A 15,042-nucleotide genomic window follows, 5' to 3' on the forward strand; every position below is an offset into this window, starting at 1 on the left:
ATGCCAGTCCATTGGCTGGCAGACATACAGTAGACACACACTCACACTAGCGCCAATTTCCCCAGAAGTCAGTAAAACCTACCAGTATGTCTTTGGACTGATGTAGGAAGTCAGAACAGTTGAATGAAACTCATGTGAACACGGGGAGAACATACAAACTCCATACAGACAGCACCCAGTTCCAGAATCCAGGTTGAACCCATATCCCCAGCACTGCAAAGCAGCAATGCTAACCAAATCAACACCAACTTATTAGACTTTATTTTCATCGGTCTAAAAAAAAACATTTAATTGCCCCTCTCTGAATCGCCTTGTTTTGTCTGTTCCCACTGAAGGCTGATTACACAAGGTAATAAGGATCTTTGCCAACAGCCACTTAAGACAAAGGTAATAAACATTTTACCGAATTTTGAGAATTAAGGAAGAAACAATATCCAACCTGTAAATCTTTCTGATATTTTAAGGTTTAAAATATTTCATGTGGGGTATGAATAAAAATAGAACATACTGTACAGACCATTAAGTCTTTGATTATACATAGTGCTGTACATAGGACCACTGCCCTTCCCAATTTATACTGATGGAAAAAAGAAACACCTTCTCCTCCACACTGGCCCTCCCGTCTGAGTGGAACAGGCTGAAGGGCGACTCATCCGTGAAGAGGACCTGATGGCACTGCTGACGAGTCCATGGCAGCCTCGGTCTGGCCCAAGCCAGTCGGGTGTGAGCAGAGGGCCTCTGACAGGTCACCTTGCTCTAAGGCCAGCAGCATGGAGCCTCACTGTCCTGTCAGTGATGCGGGCATTGTGTCTGCCGGCAGATTCATCAGTAGTACAGGTGACAGATCTGAAACGATCTCTCAGATGGACCAGTCTGATGTGTTGGTCCTGCTCTAGTGTGGTCACTTGAGGGTGACCGGATCTTGGATGGTCATCTGTCCTGCTGGTCTCCTGAAACCTTCTCTGCAGTCAGGACACAGTGGACCAGCTTACTCCATAGTGTCTGGCAACTCTGGCACATGCCTGCCTGCAGCATGCCAATGGCCCTCTCCCTTGCTTCTGGTGACATTTGAGGCATTATGGAATGCACAGAAAACGGACTAAGTGTGGCCTTTTTCTTGCAGTGACCTAAGCTTTGAATGAAGGCCTTTTTAAAGGTGACCTGATCAGGCATTGTTCCACCTGGACCTTGTTGGGTAAAAGTGCACCTAACGAGCTTTTGTGTGATTGGCAAGTTGCAATGCCTCACTGCACAAGCTGTATTGCTGGTCAGAGGGCTTAAAACAAATTGACAACTTTTGTGGAAGTACATAAGCTGTAACTATAAATTCCCATTCCAGAAAATGTTGCGTTTCTTTTTTCTTCATTATATTTAATTGAAACCTGAATTTTAGCTCTCCTGGACTGGTCACCTCTGAACTATAATCTGGTTCAGTCAACCAGAAACATTTGTATCTTATGCCAAACTAGGAGGAAAGTAAACTTAGTAGAAGTGGCAACAAACACAACAGTACTGTATCGGAGGAAATGCCTAGCAGATGACTTCAAAATAAATATTTGTGGAGTGATGAATGCGAGTAGGAAAAGCAAAATATGTTTAAAAAGCAAAAACAATTAACTCAAAGAAGTTACTTATGATAAACAATGTAGGTGTTTATTCTGACATTTTCTGAAATCAGGCTTCTGTTGGATGATCCAGAAAAAAATTGATAGATAAGATAGTAGGAGAAATTAATTTTTTCCATAAAAACTATTTTAGACTCTTATTTTCCATTGGTCCTTAACCAAGAGGCTGTATTAGAAGAGTGTCATACACCTAAACATAGATAACACAAAATTTTAGAACCACTGATGATACTCATTATGGTATTATACTATTTTTCAAGGTCTATTTTTACTGTTCTCATATTGATATCACCATAGTAGTACATGAAAAGAATGATGAAAATAAACCCACACCGTTTTTAGCTTTTTCAAGTTTGCTTGCAAAGAATGGATGTTTACTTGGTAGTCATCTATGATGAAGATGTCCCGTTTATAAATCCTTTTTGTTTTCTAGACAGTGAAGGGAAGCAATAAAGAACATATTCCTATTAAAATTGTTAAATTTGTATAATACACTAGTAAGATCTGAATACGAATACTGAGGAGAGTTTTGGTCAGGATGCTCCTATAAATATACAGTTGTTTTGAAATCAGTCTAGAAAAGAAAGAACATACATTGTATATTTAAGGGCTTAAAAAACGTACAGCTCTGACAGTGTAAAAGAACCAAATTTGTTTTAGTCTTGACTCTTGAACAGAGAAGACCGAGAAGAGAACAGCTACCATTTGAATACTGAATCCTCAAAGGCATCGAGAAAGGCAGCACAATGGAAATTTGACACAAACACATACCAGAACAAGTGGAAACTAGAGGAGAGCACTTTTTTAAAAAAATCAGGGGGCACATTGTTTACACAAAGGATTGTAGGAGACTGGCACAAGCTACGCTACCATGTTGTTGAAGCAGGTAAGCTGGCTTCTGTCACGAAACAGCAGGACGAGATCCTTGAGTCCATTAGTTACTACAGGTTTCTACGTGAAGGGCCAGATGGCCCTCAGTAAATGAGTTAAACACCTGCACTTGTTCATAAAAATCCTTCAGCTGACAAGTCAACCCTTTCAGTCAGGATCATTCCAAACCCCTCCCACAAAACCTCATCCGAATGGAGAAAGAAACTGCTTCACCTGGCTCTTCCTGCACTTTTACAACACTGCAGGACAAGTTTCATTCCTACAAGAAAAAGACCAGGAGTGTGATGGCAACGCGCTGGTGGCACTGTCCTCAGATTTTTCTGCAATCGATAGCTATGACTGGCATTCTGTCCAAAGTGACAACATCAAGTTGTTATGTAAATGTGTTTTCTAGGACATTAATAGTTTGCTAACACGATAGTCAATTGAAGACGTCCCCTTTTCAAACCTATGCTTCTAGGATAAGCTCTGCTTTGCCGTGATCCTTACTGGGAATTTTCGGCTTTCTGAGGGGAACGACCAATACTGTTTTCAGAAATCAAGGTGTAGGTTGACATGCTAAGTGTGCGTGAATTCCATTTCGACAGGCCAGATGGGAATTTTAGGCTTGTAAAGCATTTTATAGAATACCTGGAAAAAACCTGCAGCACCAGTCATAGACTGGAAACATGTCTGAATGTATACAGGTAGAGTAAAACAGCACTTACTCTAGACAAGATTAAGCAATAGAATTTTGTTTTGACAAAACTCAACTGCACCTTTCACGTGAAAGGAATAATACTAGCATATAACAAGCAGCAAAATAACATTTAATAAATTACATTTTATGGAAATAACCGAAGCTTTTGCATATACTGCACCTGCAGACAGAAGTCTGAAGCAAATAAACAAGACTCTTACACATTTGCTAGAAACAATATTCCAGCTCTTGTAAGCTGTCTGTGAAGAAATACCAGGGCAGAACACTGTGTCAGTCAGCACCACGGAAGCCGACAGGAGGAATTCATTTCCTATAACCTCACTTGCTGCAGGGCCAGTCTTGTGCAGAGACATGCATCGGCACGTGCTAAATCCTAAACCTCGTTCGCAAGAACATTCATTTAGGTACCCAATGAGCCAGATCTCGAACTGTATCCCCACACTTCCCAAAAAAGTACTTTGAGCCACACAGGACTGCTGAAAACATCAATACAAAAGACTATGGTGAAAAGAAGTCTGAACACTGTAATTCATACTGAGGGGACGGTGGCACAGTGGTTAGCTTTGCTGGCAGCGCTGGAGCCCTGGGTTCAATTCCAGACCTGGGCTGCTGTCTGTGTGGAGTTTGTATGTTCTCCCAGTGTTCACATGGTTTTACTCCAGGAGCTCCGGTTTCCTCCCACAGTCCAAAGACACACTGGGAGGTTCATTGGCTTCTGGAAAAACTGTCCCTGGTGTAAGTGTGTGCATGACTGTTCGTGTCTGCCCTGTGATGGACTGGTGTTCTGCCTAGAGCCTGTTACTTGCAAAGATCTGGCTCCCCCACAACCTTGAACTGGATATAGCAGAAGAACAAAAGCCAAATTTAGATCCGCAAGTTCTTAACAACTACAGGCCTGTCTCAAACGTCCCATTTCTATCTAAAATTCTTAAGAAAATAGTTGTAGCCCAACTTCAGTCGTATCTGGACTCAAATAATGTACTTGAGAAGTTCCAGTCTGGTTTCCGCCTTGGCCACAGCACTGAAACTGCATTAAATAGAGCTGTAAATGATATTCTGTTAGCTACTGATGCGGGGAATGCAACAGTGCTTGTGATTCTAGATCTTAGTGCTGCCTTTGACACGGCTGACCACTCTGTTTTGTTACAAAAAACGCTTGAGTTTGAGGTTGGCTTATGTGGAACCGTCCTTAAGTGGTTTACTTCATATGTAACTCATCGTTTTCATTATGTTCAAATATCTAATAATTGTACTGCTTCGTTACTGTCACCAGTTCAATTTGGGATATCACAGGGATCAGTGCTGGGACCAATATTGTTCTCTCTGTACATGCTGCCGCTAGGTAGGATAATACAAAAACATAATATTAACTTTTATTCATACGCTGATGACACTCAAATATACATTTCGTTTACACCTCACAACAACTCGTCTATTATCCCTTTAGTTAATTGCACTAATGAAGTAAAGACTTGGATGTGTGAAAACATTTTGCTACTCAACTCTGATAAAACTGAGGTTCTGTTGTTTGGAGGAAACAATACTGACAGGACTACCATCACTTCAGCACTTAACTCAGAGGATTTTGCCTCAAAGACTCAGCTCGTAACCTTGGTGTCATATTAGACACAAGCCTCTCGTTTAACTCTCATGTTAAAACAGTATCGAAAACATGCTTCCTACAGTTAAGAAATATTGCAAAACTAAGATAGTTTCTCTCCACTCAAGACAGAGAAATTAATACATGCTCTTGTATACAGCAGGTTAGACTACTGCAATGCCCTACTATCAGGGAGGACACAGCACTCTTTCAACACCTTACAGCGAATTCAGAATGCAGCAGCTAGAATTGTTACTAGGAGCAGAAAGTACGACCATATAACACCTATACTTCTGCATCGGAAGATTTCAAATTGTTTTCGTGCACATTATGAAGCATGCTGACAAAACGGAAAGGCGACAGGACACATCTCTCAGGAGCGGTGAGTAAGGTCTTGCACTACTGCCTCAACCCCTTTGCCAACAACTGCTCTTCTTCCGACATTTTGGGACATGCTCTTCCATTGCCTGCAGGGGCTACGTGCCTCGGAACAGTGTTAACAAGATCTAAAAGAAAAATCCAAAACATCCGTCCCAAAGCCTCCAACATCCCTTTGAACTGAAGGTTTATAGCAAAGACTGCTCTCTTCTGATCTACAGCGCAAGGGGCTCTATTGGCAGAGTGCATACACCAATATAGGACACAGCTGCTGGGTCACATTACATGTGGTCCCTGGAGCCGGAGCAAAGAATACCTGGCATTGTGTGTGGTTCAATGGGAGACGTGTGATGGCAGCCAAGAACCTTTTCCCTCAGACAATGATATTTGGAGAAAACAGCCATCATAAACACTGGCCACCCTCTAAACACTCTATGATAAGAGGGAGTACTACTTTCACAAATGCTGCCACTCCGGAAAACTGCCAATTAAAACATTTTACATCTTGTAAAACGGCTTAAAGAGCAGGCTTCAAAAATCTGAACAGTTTAGCTATGACTGAATGCTACTACCCAGCCAAGCCATCATTTATTGTGCTCAATGCTTTCAGAATGTAATTAAGCACACAGATCATGTCCCCAACACAAATATTTATCTACCATAATGTAACTTAATATAAAAGTGAGCGGTTCCTCTTTCTTAATTAATAATAATTGCTTACACTTATATAGCGCTTTTCTGGACACTCCACTCAAAAACACTTTACAGGTAATGGGGACTCCCCTCCACCACCACCAATCCACCTGGATGATGCGACAGCAGCCACAGTGCACCAGAACGCTCACCACACATCAACTATCAGTGGGGAGGAGAGCAGAGTAATGAAGCCAGTTCATAGATGGGATTAGGAGGCCATGATTGGTAAGGGCCAATGGGAAATTTGGCCAGGACACCAGGGCTACACTCCTACTCTTTTCGAGAAACACCCTGGGATTTTTAATGACCACAGAGAGTCAGGACCTTGGTTTTACACCTCATCCGAAGGACAGCACCTGTTTACAGTATAGTGTCCCCGTCACTATACTGGGGCATTAGGACCCACATGGACCGCAGGGTGAGCACCCCCTGCTGGCCCCAATAACACCTCTTCCAGCAGCAACCTTAGTTTTTCCCAGGAGGTCTCCCATTCAGGTACTGACCAGGCTCACACCTGCTTAGCTTCAGTGGGCTGTCAGTTGTGAGTTGCAGGGTGATATGGATGCTGGATAAAGAGATCTTCTTGTGAAGAATTCCGGGCAGGATCTATGTCCCTGACTGGGCAGAATTTTTTTATCCGTTTTTTCCAACTGATCTTGGAGATACCCTGAATCTTCTGGCTTGATCCCTTAGGTGGCTTAATGATTAGACAATATTGATTACGGGAAGCAATGTAAAAATCACAAATTACTATGCAGGACCAACAAGGTTATAAGCACAAAAATTAGATATTGCTAATCTGAAAAGTTTAAATGCATGCAATTGGAATACTCCTCAGAAACCAGAGGAAGCAAACTCAGTTCTGAGAGTGATGCATTACCTTTCTTACCTTCTAGCTGATGGGGTACAGCAATTTGAAAATGGAAAAAGAGGAGATTATTATGGGACAAAATATACTGTACAAAGACACTGCCAGGAGTTAATCCAGCGAACTTTAGGATCAACGATGAAATGAGAATCCAGGGGTGCAAAAGCAAATCAAGAGGTAGTGCACTTAGATCTGAGAACCAGAAGATCATCTTTACACAAAGGGGGGTGGGTGTCTGGAACATGCACATCCACCTTGTTGAAGCCGACACCATCAAATCTTGCAAAACACATGAGATCCCTGGATTAATCATGGAGAGAACTACAAACCAGGAAAAGGAAGAGGGACCTATAAGTGTTCCCATTCATAAACTATTTTCTTATGTTAGAAACAAACAACACTTTGAGATCCGACTTGAAACGGATGCCCACTTTAAGAATGACAAGAAAAATGACAAGATACTCACTAAACTAAGCAAATTAAATCGATCAGAGAAGGTCCAATAAAACAGTGCTCACTGTACAATAATGCAGAGAAAAAGAGGATGCTCGCAGTCTCTGAAGTTTGGAGTTTGACATCTTGAGTCTAGAGGAAAAGGGTCATAAATATTCATCTTTCAGCTATTAAAAGGCTTCTTGAGGCCGAGGTGTGGTGAGCAATGAGACACACAGCTTCTTTTGTATTGCGCACACAGCCAGCGTGGAGAGGAAACCAGGACTCCCCCGAAGGAAAGAGGCAGAGCTCCTTCACTGCGCCGTTTCAGGTTCCACAGTTACATCAGCCCTCAGAAAGCCCAGTCGCGGGGAATATTCTGGCACGCTTCAGACTCGCAGTCCAGGCCCACACAGCCAGACTCAGGCCTGACCGCCCAACCGTGGCCTACAACAGCTAGTGTAGCCAGGCCCTGATGCACTTCAGAACAGAACGGGCTCTTAAACCCACTGGCAACACTTGAGGCTGCTTCGACCCAAGAGACCTGCTCACTCCTGCGTACAGCAGCACACGATAGCCAGCAGAACGCTTGGATATGCGGCAAAAGTGTGCCAGCTCCAGCTAAGGTAGGTGTTAGAACAACAAAACATGCTCGCAAGATCAAGGAGTGCTATATTCCCTTTGCGCCCTTAAATTGAGACCTCTCCATGCTGCAAGTGCACAAAGAGCAAGCTTAACAGAGCCTGGACCGAACTGTGCGGGACTTCTGATGATTATATCAAAACGAGCCGACATTTCTTCGGCTTTAAATAGGAAAGAGGCTCGAGGAGACAGCAGCTGAAGCAAGATGGCAACGGTACAAGCAGAGAAGAATCCCGGGGGGGGGGGGGGGGGGGGGGAATTAAATGAAAGATTAAAATGACTTTTCCCAGCCCAAATAAACCTCTAGTTCTTCCTTAGAGCAAGGAAGGCTGGGGGCATTTGATTCTGGGATCTAAAGGACAATTTCTTTGGTTAATCTAATGCCCAGTGAAGGGGGAAAAAAATCAGGTTTGTCCATTCATAATATCTGGGCTTGGCAACAGTTCTGCGGCGTGAGATAACCACCACTGGGTCTTTTATTCCACTGTAATTACACGCTGGCTGCTGAAGGCAAAGCACCACAGTTCTGCCAGGCACAAAGTAAACACAGTCTACATGGCATTCCAACGGTCCAGTCCGAGCCACAAACACAGGGACTGAGTGAGGAAACCTTTAGTTTATTAGACCTGAACTTTCACACCTCGTCTCACCTGTGTTGCACCCTATTCACCACATCATCGCAGATACTGCAAAACACTTCAATTGTCGAAAACAGCCAGTTCATTTTTGAAGGAAGTTACCTACAGCAGGGTTTCACAATCCTGGTTCTGGAGACCCACGGGCTGCTACACTGCGTTCCACCAAGCACAAATAACTAACCAAACTCCTTGACAAAAACTTTGATTATTTCGTACATTCATAGACATATAACTATTATATCTATATTACGGAAAGTGATAAGCAATTTGGTGATCAGCTTATTGCCTTCAATACGAACTACTCTGTTGTGCATCCTCATCAAAATATCAGACGTGCCAAACGACACGAAACCGACCGAGTGTATTTTACACAGTCCGTCTCCTCTGCTTAACACGTTTCAAATACGCACGGATACAAACACGCCAATACTTTATACTACTGCTGTCACCAAAGAATTAGTCGTACCAGGTGCGTTAAACTCGAGCAAAAGTTAAAATTTCACATTTTGGAGCATTTTCAATTTTGGAGTTTTTTTTTTAAGGATTTGCGTTAAATTCGAGCAAAAGTTAAAATGTGAAATTCTGGAGCATTTCCAAAGAGGTCCCGCGATTTACACGTAGGCGACGTCGCGGATTCCCCTGAATGGTAATGAAATCCTCCTGCGTCTGAGGCTTTCGAACTGTAACTGAAACGAGGGATTGTTTCCATTATGTAGTTCATATAAACCTGCAATGGGTTTTACTCTGCTTCTGCCGCAAACCAGAAAACCGTTTTAGAAAAATTAAGTGGTGGATTGCCTCCGAGTCATACCGACGGACGCTCGGCTGAGACCTTATTAAAATGAATGGTTAACGCCTGGAGTCATTTATATTGGAGGGCTGCTGCTGGAAACTTTTAAGGTTTTATTTGAATACCGCTCGCCAGGGTGACGTCCTGGTACATCAGCCTTTCTACGTTCCTGTTTTGAGCACAGTAAAAGTGTGCCTCTCATATGATCGTTGTACGTCGACATTTCCTCTTTTCAAACAGCCTGCACGTGTCGTTTTTGTCCTCCCCAAAGTATTTTACTACTATAAGGAATATCGGTCCTAAGGAGTTCTCTTAAATTCCCTCTCGTTGCACGATCGTATAGACTTATCAACGGAAAAGTCTGCAAATCTGCACTGTTCACCTCATTACGAAAGGATGGAGTGAAAACGGTGCCTTTGTTCCAGGTTCTGAACATGTATCGGCCTGGTTTTTTAATAACTTAAAAAGGAGCTAAAAGCAGCTGCTGCGATGCGCAAGAGCACGGATGCGCTGTTCCCCTCAAGACAGCTTGTGCGATGATTCACACGTAGATACACAGCCCCTGAGGGAAAAGCAAAGCGATCCGCTAAAATCCACTGCACTTAAACTCTATTACCCTCAATTACTAAATCATACATCACATTTCGATGCTCAACTGCCACACTTGCTCAAGTTCCTACAGAAACAGCGAGGAACTGAGAATTATATGGTAAACTACAGCGACCCGTTATTGCATGTGGACTACTAAACTTTTTTTTAAAAGTTACTTCACTCACGCGCTGACAGAGATTTAAAACCTCACTATATGCAGGCACATAACTTTTTATCCGGACTGTGCTGTTTCACAAAACCCACTTTCTATAACGTAACTCCCAGACACTACAAATGCTGATCACGACACATTAACGAGTTTCTGATAACTGCGAGATAACTTTAGAAAAAGATCTTTGGAAAAGTTCGAGTCACCCAATTTCGTGTTTATTAAAAAGTCATGCATGTGTCATAATTCCTTCGCTAATACTATAGTACTCGGCTAGGACAGTGGACCTCACCAGCCTGCAGTGATATGTCAACAGCATTCCAACATTTTAGCAAAAGTTTTCATCTTACAACTCCAAGAAACCCGCATCTCCTTGCATTTTCACGCTGCTTTACTACATAAAAAAACCCTTTTTAAAACGCTCTCCGGTTTCGGGCTTACCACAGGGCAATCCGGTCTTTGGGAAAGTTGAGGCGCTCTATAGTCGCCAGGAAGTGCGGCAGGGAGTGAGCCGAGTTGCGGCAGATGAGAGCGAGGAGCACCCTGGGTGCGAGCAGCGGGGACTCGGGGCTCCAGCGCTCTTCGGGGAAATATCCTCGGGCCGGCCCAGGGATGAGAAGCGACAGCAGGGCAGGCAGCAGAAAGGGGAGCCGGAACATTGCAGACGAGGGTTTTGGGGAGGAATTGCCAGCAGGGAGACGCACAGCAAACGGAGAGTAAGGTTGACGAAAACGTTATCCACGATTTATTGACCACCGACAAAAATACAACGCCGCAGAGCGTTTTTTTTGGCGTTAAGGGGGAAGACGTTATTAAAGGGGAAAAAAAACTTCCTTAAAGGGGAAGTTCGGCTATTTTACGTTTTGTGTGTGCAGATAAAAAGGAGACGTTTCCTTTAAAGGCATTTTATCCGCCTCGAGTGGAAACGGTATGTACTAAGACGGATAAGAGAGAAGAGGGATGGTTTAGTTTGTGGAGTAAAACACTGTCAGTCATTTTTAAGTATTACTTTCCAATACAAATTCATTAACACAGCTCCTCCTTACGTACATCAGCCTTGAGAGAAAGACACGACACCATCATTCCGTATGGGACCCATAGGAACCAACGAACTCCAGGATAGGTGTTTTGATGCCAGACGTCCGGCTTTCTATCTCAAATCTTTAAAGGATTTTGTTGCATAGACAGATCGGAAGTACCGACCGGGAGCCAAATGGTATCCAGAGTAAATAAAACGTTCGTTTTAAAGTAGAATCTAAATACCAGAATTAACTTCACAAGGTGCTTCGCCTTTAGTGTTCATGTTACATTATCAAAACATACGCGGACGCTGAATCCAGGATCAACTTTATTTTTTCATACAGAAGCGGCATTTCACGATCTCTTTAATTTTTATCCCTCCCTTTAAGAGAATCCAGGTGCAGATCGCGGCGTTAAATTGGAATGTGCCAGAACGTTCTGTGGGCGTGGTGAAGGCAGCTGATTGGACACTTAAGGGCTGAAGAAGGTCTGGGTGGGATGGGCTACTGTAGGCGCAGTCTTATTAGTCCCAGTAGAATAATAAACAGGCACAGAATTTCACAGCACTGGACTGTTAGCGAGTGTGTATTCGTGGGTATTAACAAATCACAGGGCTTAATTGTTTTTGTTAAAAACCTTTCCTATTAATCGTTCTTTTGATTAACTAATCCCCTCTTAGTTTTCCGTTCAACTTAACAATATTAAAAACCTCTCCAAAAAGTGTTAAAATCTTAATTACAAAATTACAGATCTAGAAAAGAGGAATTCTGAAAACAGGGATATAGCTTCGTTTTTATTTGTTTACACATAAATCTGAAAACTGAGCTGGACTCTCCCTGATTTTATTTTAAGAGAATTGCTTGTTTTTACACTGGACGAAAATACTTTGCGAGGTAAGAAAGTTGTCACCATTCACTGAGCCAATATATACAAGGTACATCCTCAGGCAGGGGCCATGCTAATATTGTTTGTATCGTTCCGATCTGAGTATATGTGCTGCCGAGGTATTGTACAATATATACAGAGCAGAAAAGTAACAGTAGTAGCACTTCACAGGAAATTATCATTGCCGATCATCTCTCAGCTTTATTTCCTAGGATGGGGAATCCTCCATACCTAAAACTGGGTTTAGAGGTAGTAATCACTAAATAATCCAAAGATTCAGTTTTCCAAAGACCTGGAACAAGTTAAATGTGAACCTTTTTTGTGGGTGATTTGTTAAAGTGGTAATTCAGTGATGCATGTGGAACACAGATCAGAATACCCATCAGCCCTCAGGGTCCCGAGCTCCCTTTATTGATCAATTTCTCACTTGTGGTCCTCATCTTTAATAACAGGGGATTAAGGGTGACCTGTAAGACTGATGGGCTGGGGCTCCTCAGGACCATAATCGTTGGGGATCTTTGACCTTGATAACCAATAATAAAAGATCCTTACAAAAAATGATGAGGATCATTCAAAAAATGAAATACTGTAAATAGGAGTTTCTATCAAGCCACTGCTCACTCGATACAAAATAAAGCAGATGTTTTCAAAAAATAATTCCTTACACTTAAATGGCACTTTTCTGGACACTCCACTCAAAGCACTTTACAGGTAATGGGGACTCCCCTCCACCACTACCTATACGGAGCCTCACCTGAATGATATGACAGCAGCCGTATTGTGCCAGTACACTCACCACACGTCAGCTATCAGTGGGGAAGAGAACAGAGTAATGAAGACAATGTATAGATGGGGATTATTAGGAGGCCATGATTGGTAAAGGCCAGGAGGACATTTTGGCCAGGACACCAGGGAAACAACACCCTGTTCTTTTCGAGAAACGCCCTGGGATTTCAATGAGAGTCGGACAGCGAGTCAGGACCTCGGTTTTACATCTCATCCAAAGGACAGCGCTGGGGCTTTAGGACCCACACAGACTGCCCCTACTCACTGCCCAGTCTCACTTCCACCTTTCCCAGCAGCAACAGTAGTTTTCCCAGAAGGTCTCCCATTCAGGTATTGGCATTGACTAGACTCACACCTGCTAAGTTTCAGTGTGTTGCTAGTTGTGAGTTGCGGGGTGATATTTTTAAAATCCTTAAAGTAGAAGGACAGCGAAGTTCCAGTGAACTCATTCCCACAAGGTGTGCCTGTTAAGATTTACTCTAACGGCAGTTTTCTAAAATTAAAAAAAAATATATCATTTCCAAAGCCAAGTCCATTTTATGGAGAGTTTCCAGTAACAGTTTCTGAGCTGCTGTTTAAATCATTTCACTAGGTCAGAGAAAGCGTGCTGCTCCAGTTCCGAGTAAGGACTGGTTTTCGTTTTCATTAGTTGACTCCTTATGTCGTTGAAGAGGAGAGAGATGGCTTTAGCCCAATTGTTTTGCAACCCATGTGATTGTAGATTAACAAAGCTTGAAAAGGGTGTGTAAGGGAATGTTTTTCCTGGGTGAAAGTAAGAAAAATTGCACATTATGGTAAAAAATAAAACAGTCGAAAATATTCACCCATCTATCCATTTTCTAACCTCTTCATAAAATTCAGGGTTATGAGGGACCTGGCCAGCAATGAGCACAAGGCAGGATACACTCTGGATGGGGTGCCAGTCCATCACAGACAGTAATAAATTTGCTAATACTAATTTAAAAATTAATGTTGGTCCACTCCAAAGTGTAATCAATTTATAAATGCACCATTGTATTTAAAAAAAAACTAGGATCCTGAACATTTTTTACCAATGCAGTTGAATATCACAGCTCCTGAAAATACTTCAGTAAGTGGATTTTTTTGACTTGAAAGTGAAGACAGGGTTCTACTAGACTTCTGTTTATAAAAACTACAGGAAGAGATGACACTTCTGTGTGTCCACTGCTGTTTAATTACTGTAAAGTTACCTGTAAATGGCTCAGTGGGAATTTTTTTCACAAATGCAATATTGGCACATTCCAGTAAGCATGTAAACTGTTTTACTGTCAGCTCCTCGACCAAACTGAACAGTAGATCATTCTTCTATCGATGGAGCACATTGGACACTACATGGTGAGAAACAGTACCTGAGAATGCAGAATAAGGAGTTGCTCGCATTCCACTTCACATATGGTCTATATATACATACACACAGCTGGGAGATGTCTGCATTGTAAAGACTACATCCCGCCACCCACATCAGACAATAAGCAGCTGTTCAGACGGCCTAGAATTTACAGTCAGAAATAAAAACAAAATCTGCAAAGAGGAGCAAAAAAAGAGAAACAAAACTGCATTTCCAAATACAAATCTGGAACTGCTGTAACATAATGCCGGCACACTATTTAATTTGCCAGAGAGTGATTCGGATTTCATCTTCCCACATTCCGTGGTTTTGGACTGCTGCTGTTCTCTGTGATGTAATTATATCCAGAGCAGTGAATGAAAACATTGGTTAGGAATGAAGCAGAATTCTGTAGAAATTCCAGAGAAACTCGAGCCAGACTCTGACAAATACAGTATCATATTAATAGTAAAAAGTTAAGACACGTTTGGCATGACTGTCTGAAAAACCCGTTTCTTCTTAAAATTGTCGTCGTGTTTTCAGCTAGATGCCATGATTACTAGTTTTGAAACTTCTGGAAAGAAGAGATTGGTGATTTCTAAACCCCTATACCTTTAATAGCTGTTGTTGATATCATCATAAAGCTGGTGTGCACTGCCCCCCTTTGGCATAATGCTGTATTGCAACTCACACGCAGATGATTGATTATTATGATGGCATTTTGGTGCTATAAAATGACTGCAAGCCCACCAGCTGTATCTCCAGCATGTTCTGCCATTTTAAAATAACTTACATCTCTTAGAAAGGTATAGGTAAGATAACATATTTATTTCAGTCTCTAGTTAGAGATACAATATGGTTCTATAACCCAAAGCAGAACAGAAGATTAAAAATGGAAGTGAACAGCCTGGAGCTTAACTGGACAGTTTGAATGACATCTGCATTTCAGCATTAAACACTGGTTTGACATTTGACTGACTTCA

General features: G+C 42.2%; 1 protein-coding gene across 1 annotated transcript in view; it reads right to left on the reverse strand.

Moving 5' to 3' along the window:
• The window catches only part of LOC148820856 (procollagen galactosyltransferase 1-like), a 29,674-nt gene extending 18,884 nt beyond the window's left edge, over positions 1–10,790 (reverse strand). The window contains exon 1 of the mRNA XM_088931806.1: positions 10,462–10,790. Coding sequence (XP_088787932.1) covers positions 10,462–10,679 — 218 coding nt within the window. The 5' untranslated portion in view covers positions 10,680–10,790. The remainder of the gene's footprint in view (positions 1–10,461) is intronic.
• Between the last annotated feature and the right edge of the window lie 4,252 nt (positions 10,791–15,042).

Source organism: Atractosteus spatula, chromosome 14 (genome assembly GCF_055471065.1).
Source record: "Atractosteus spatula isolate fAtrSpa1 chromosome 14, fAtrSpa1.hap1, whole genome shotgun sequence".
NCBI lineage: Eukaryota > Metazoa > Chordata > Actinopteri > Semionotiformes > Lepisosteidae > Atractosteus > Atractosteus spatula.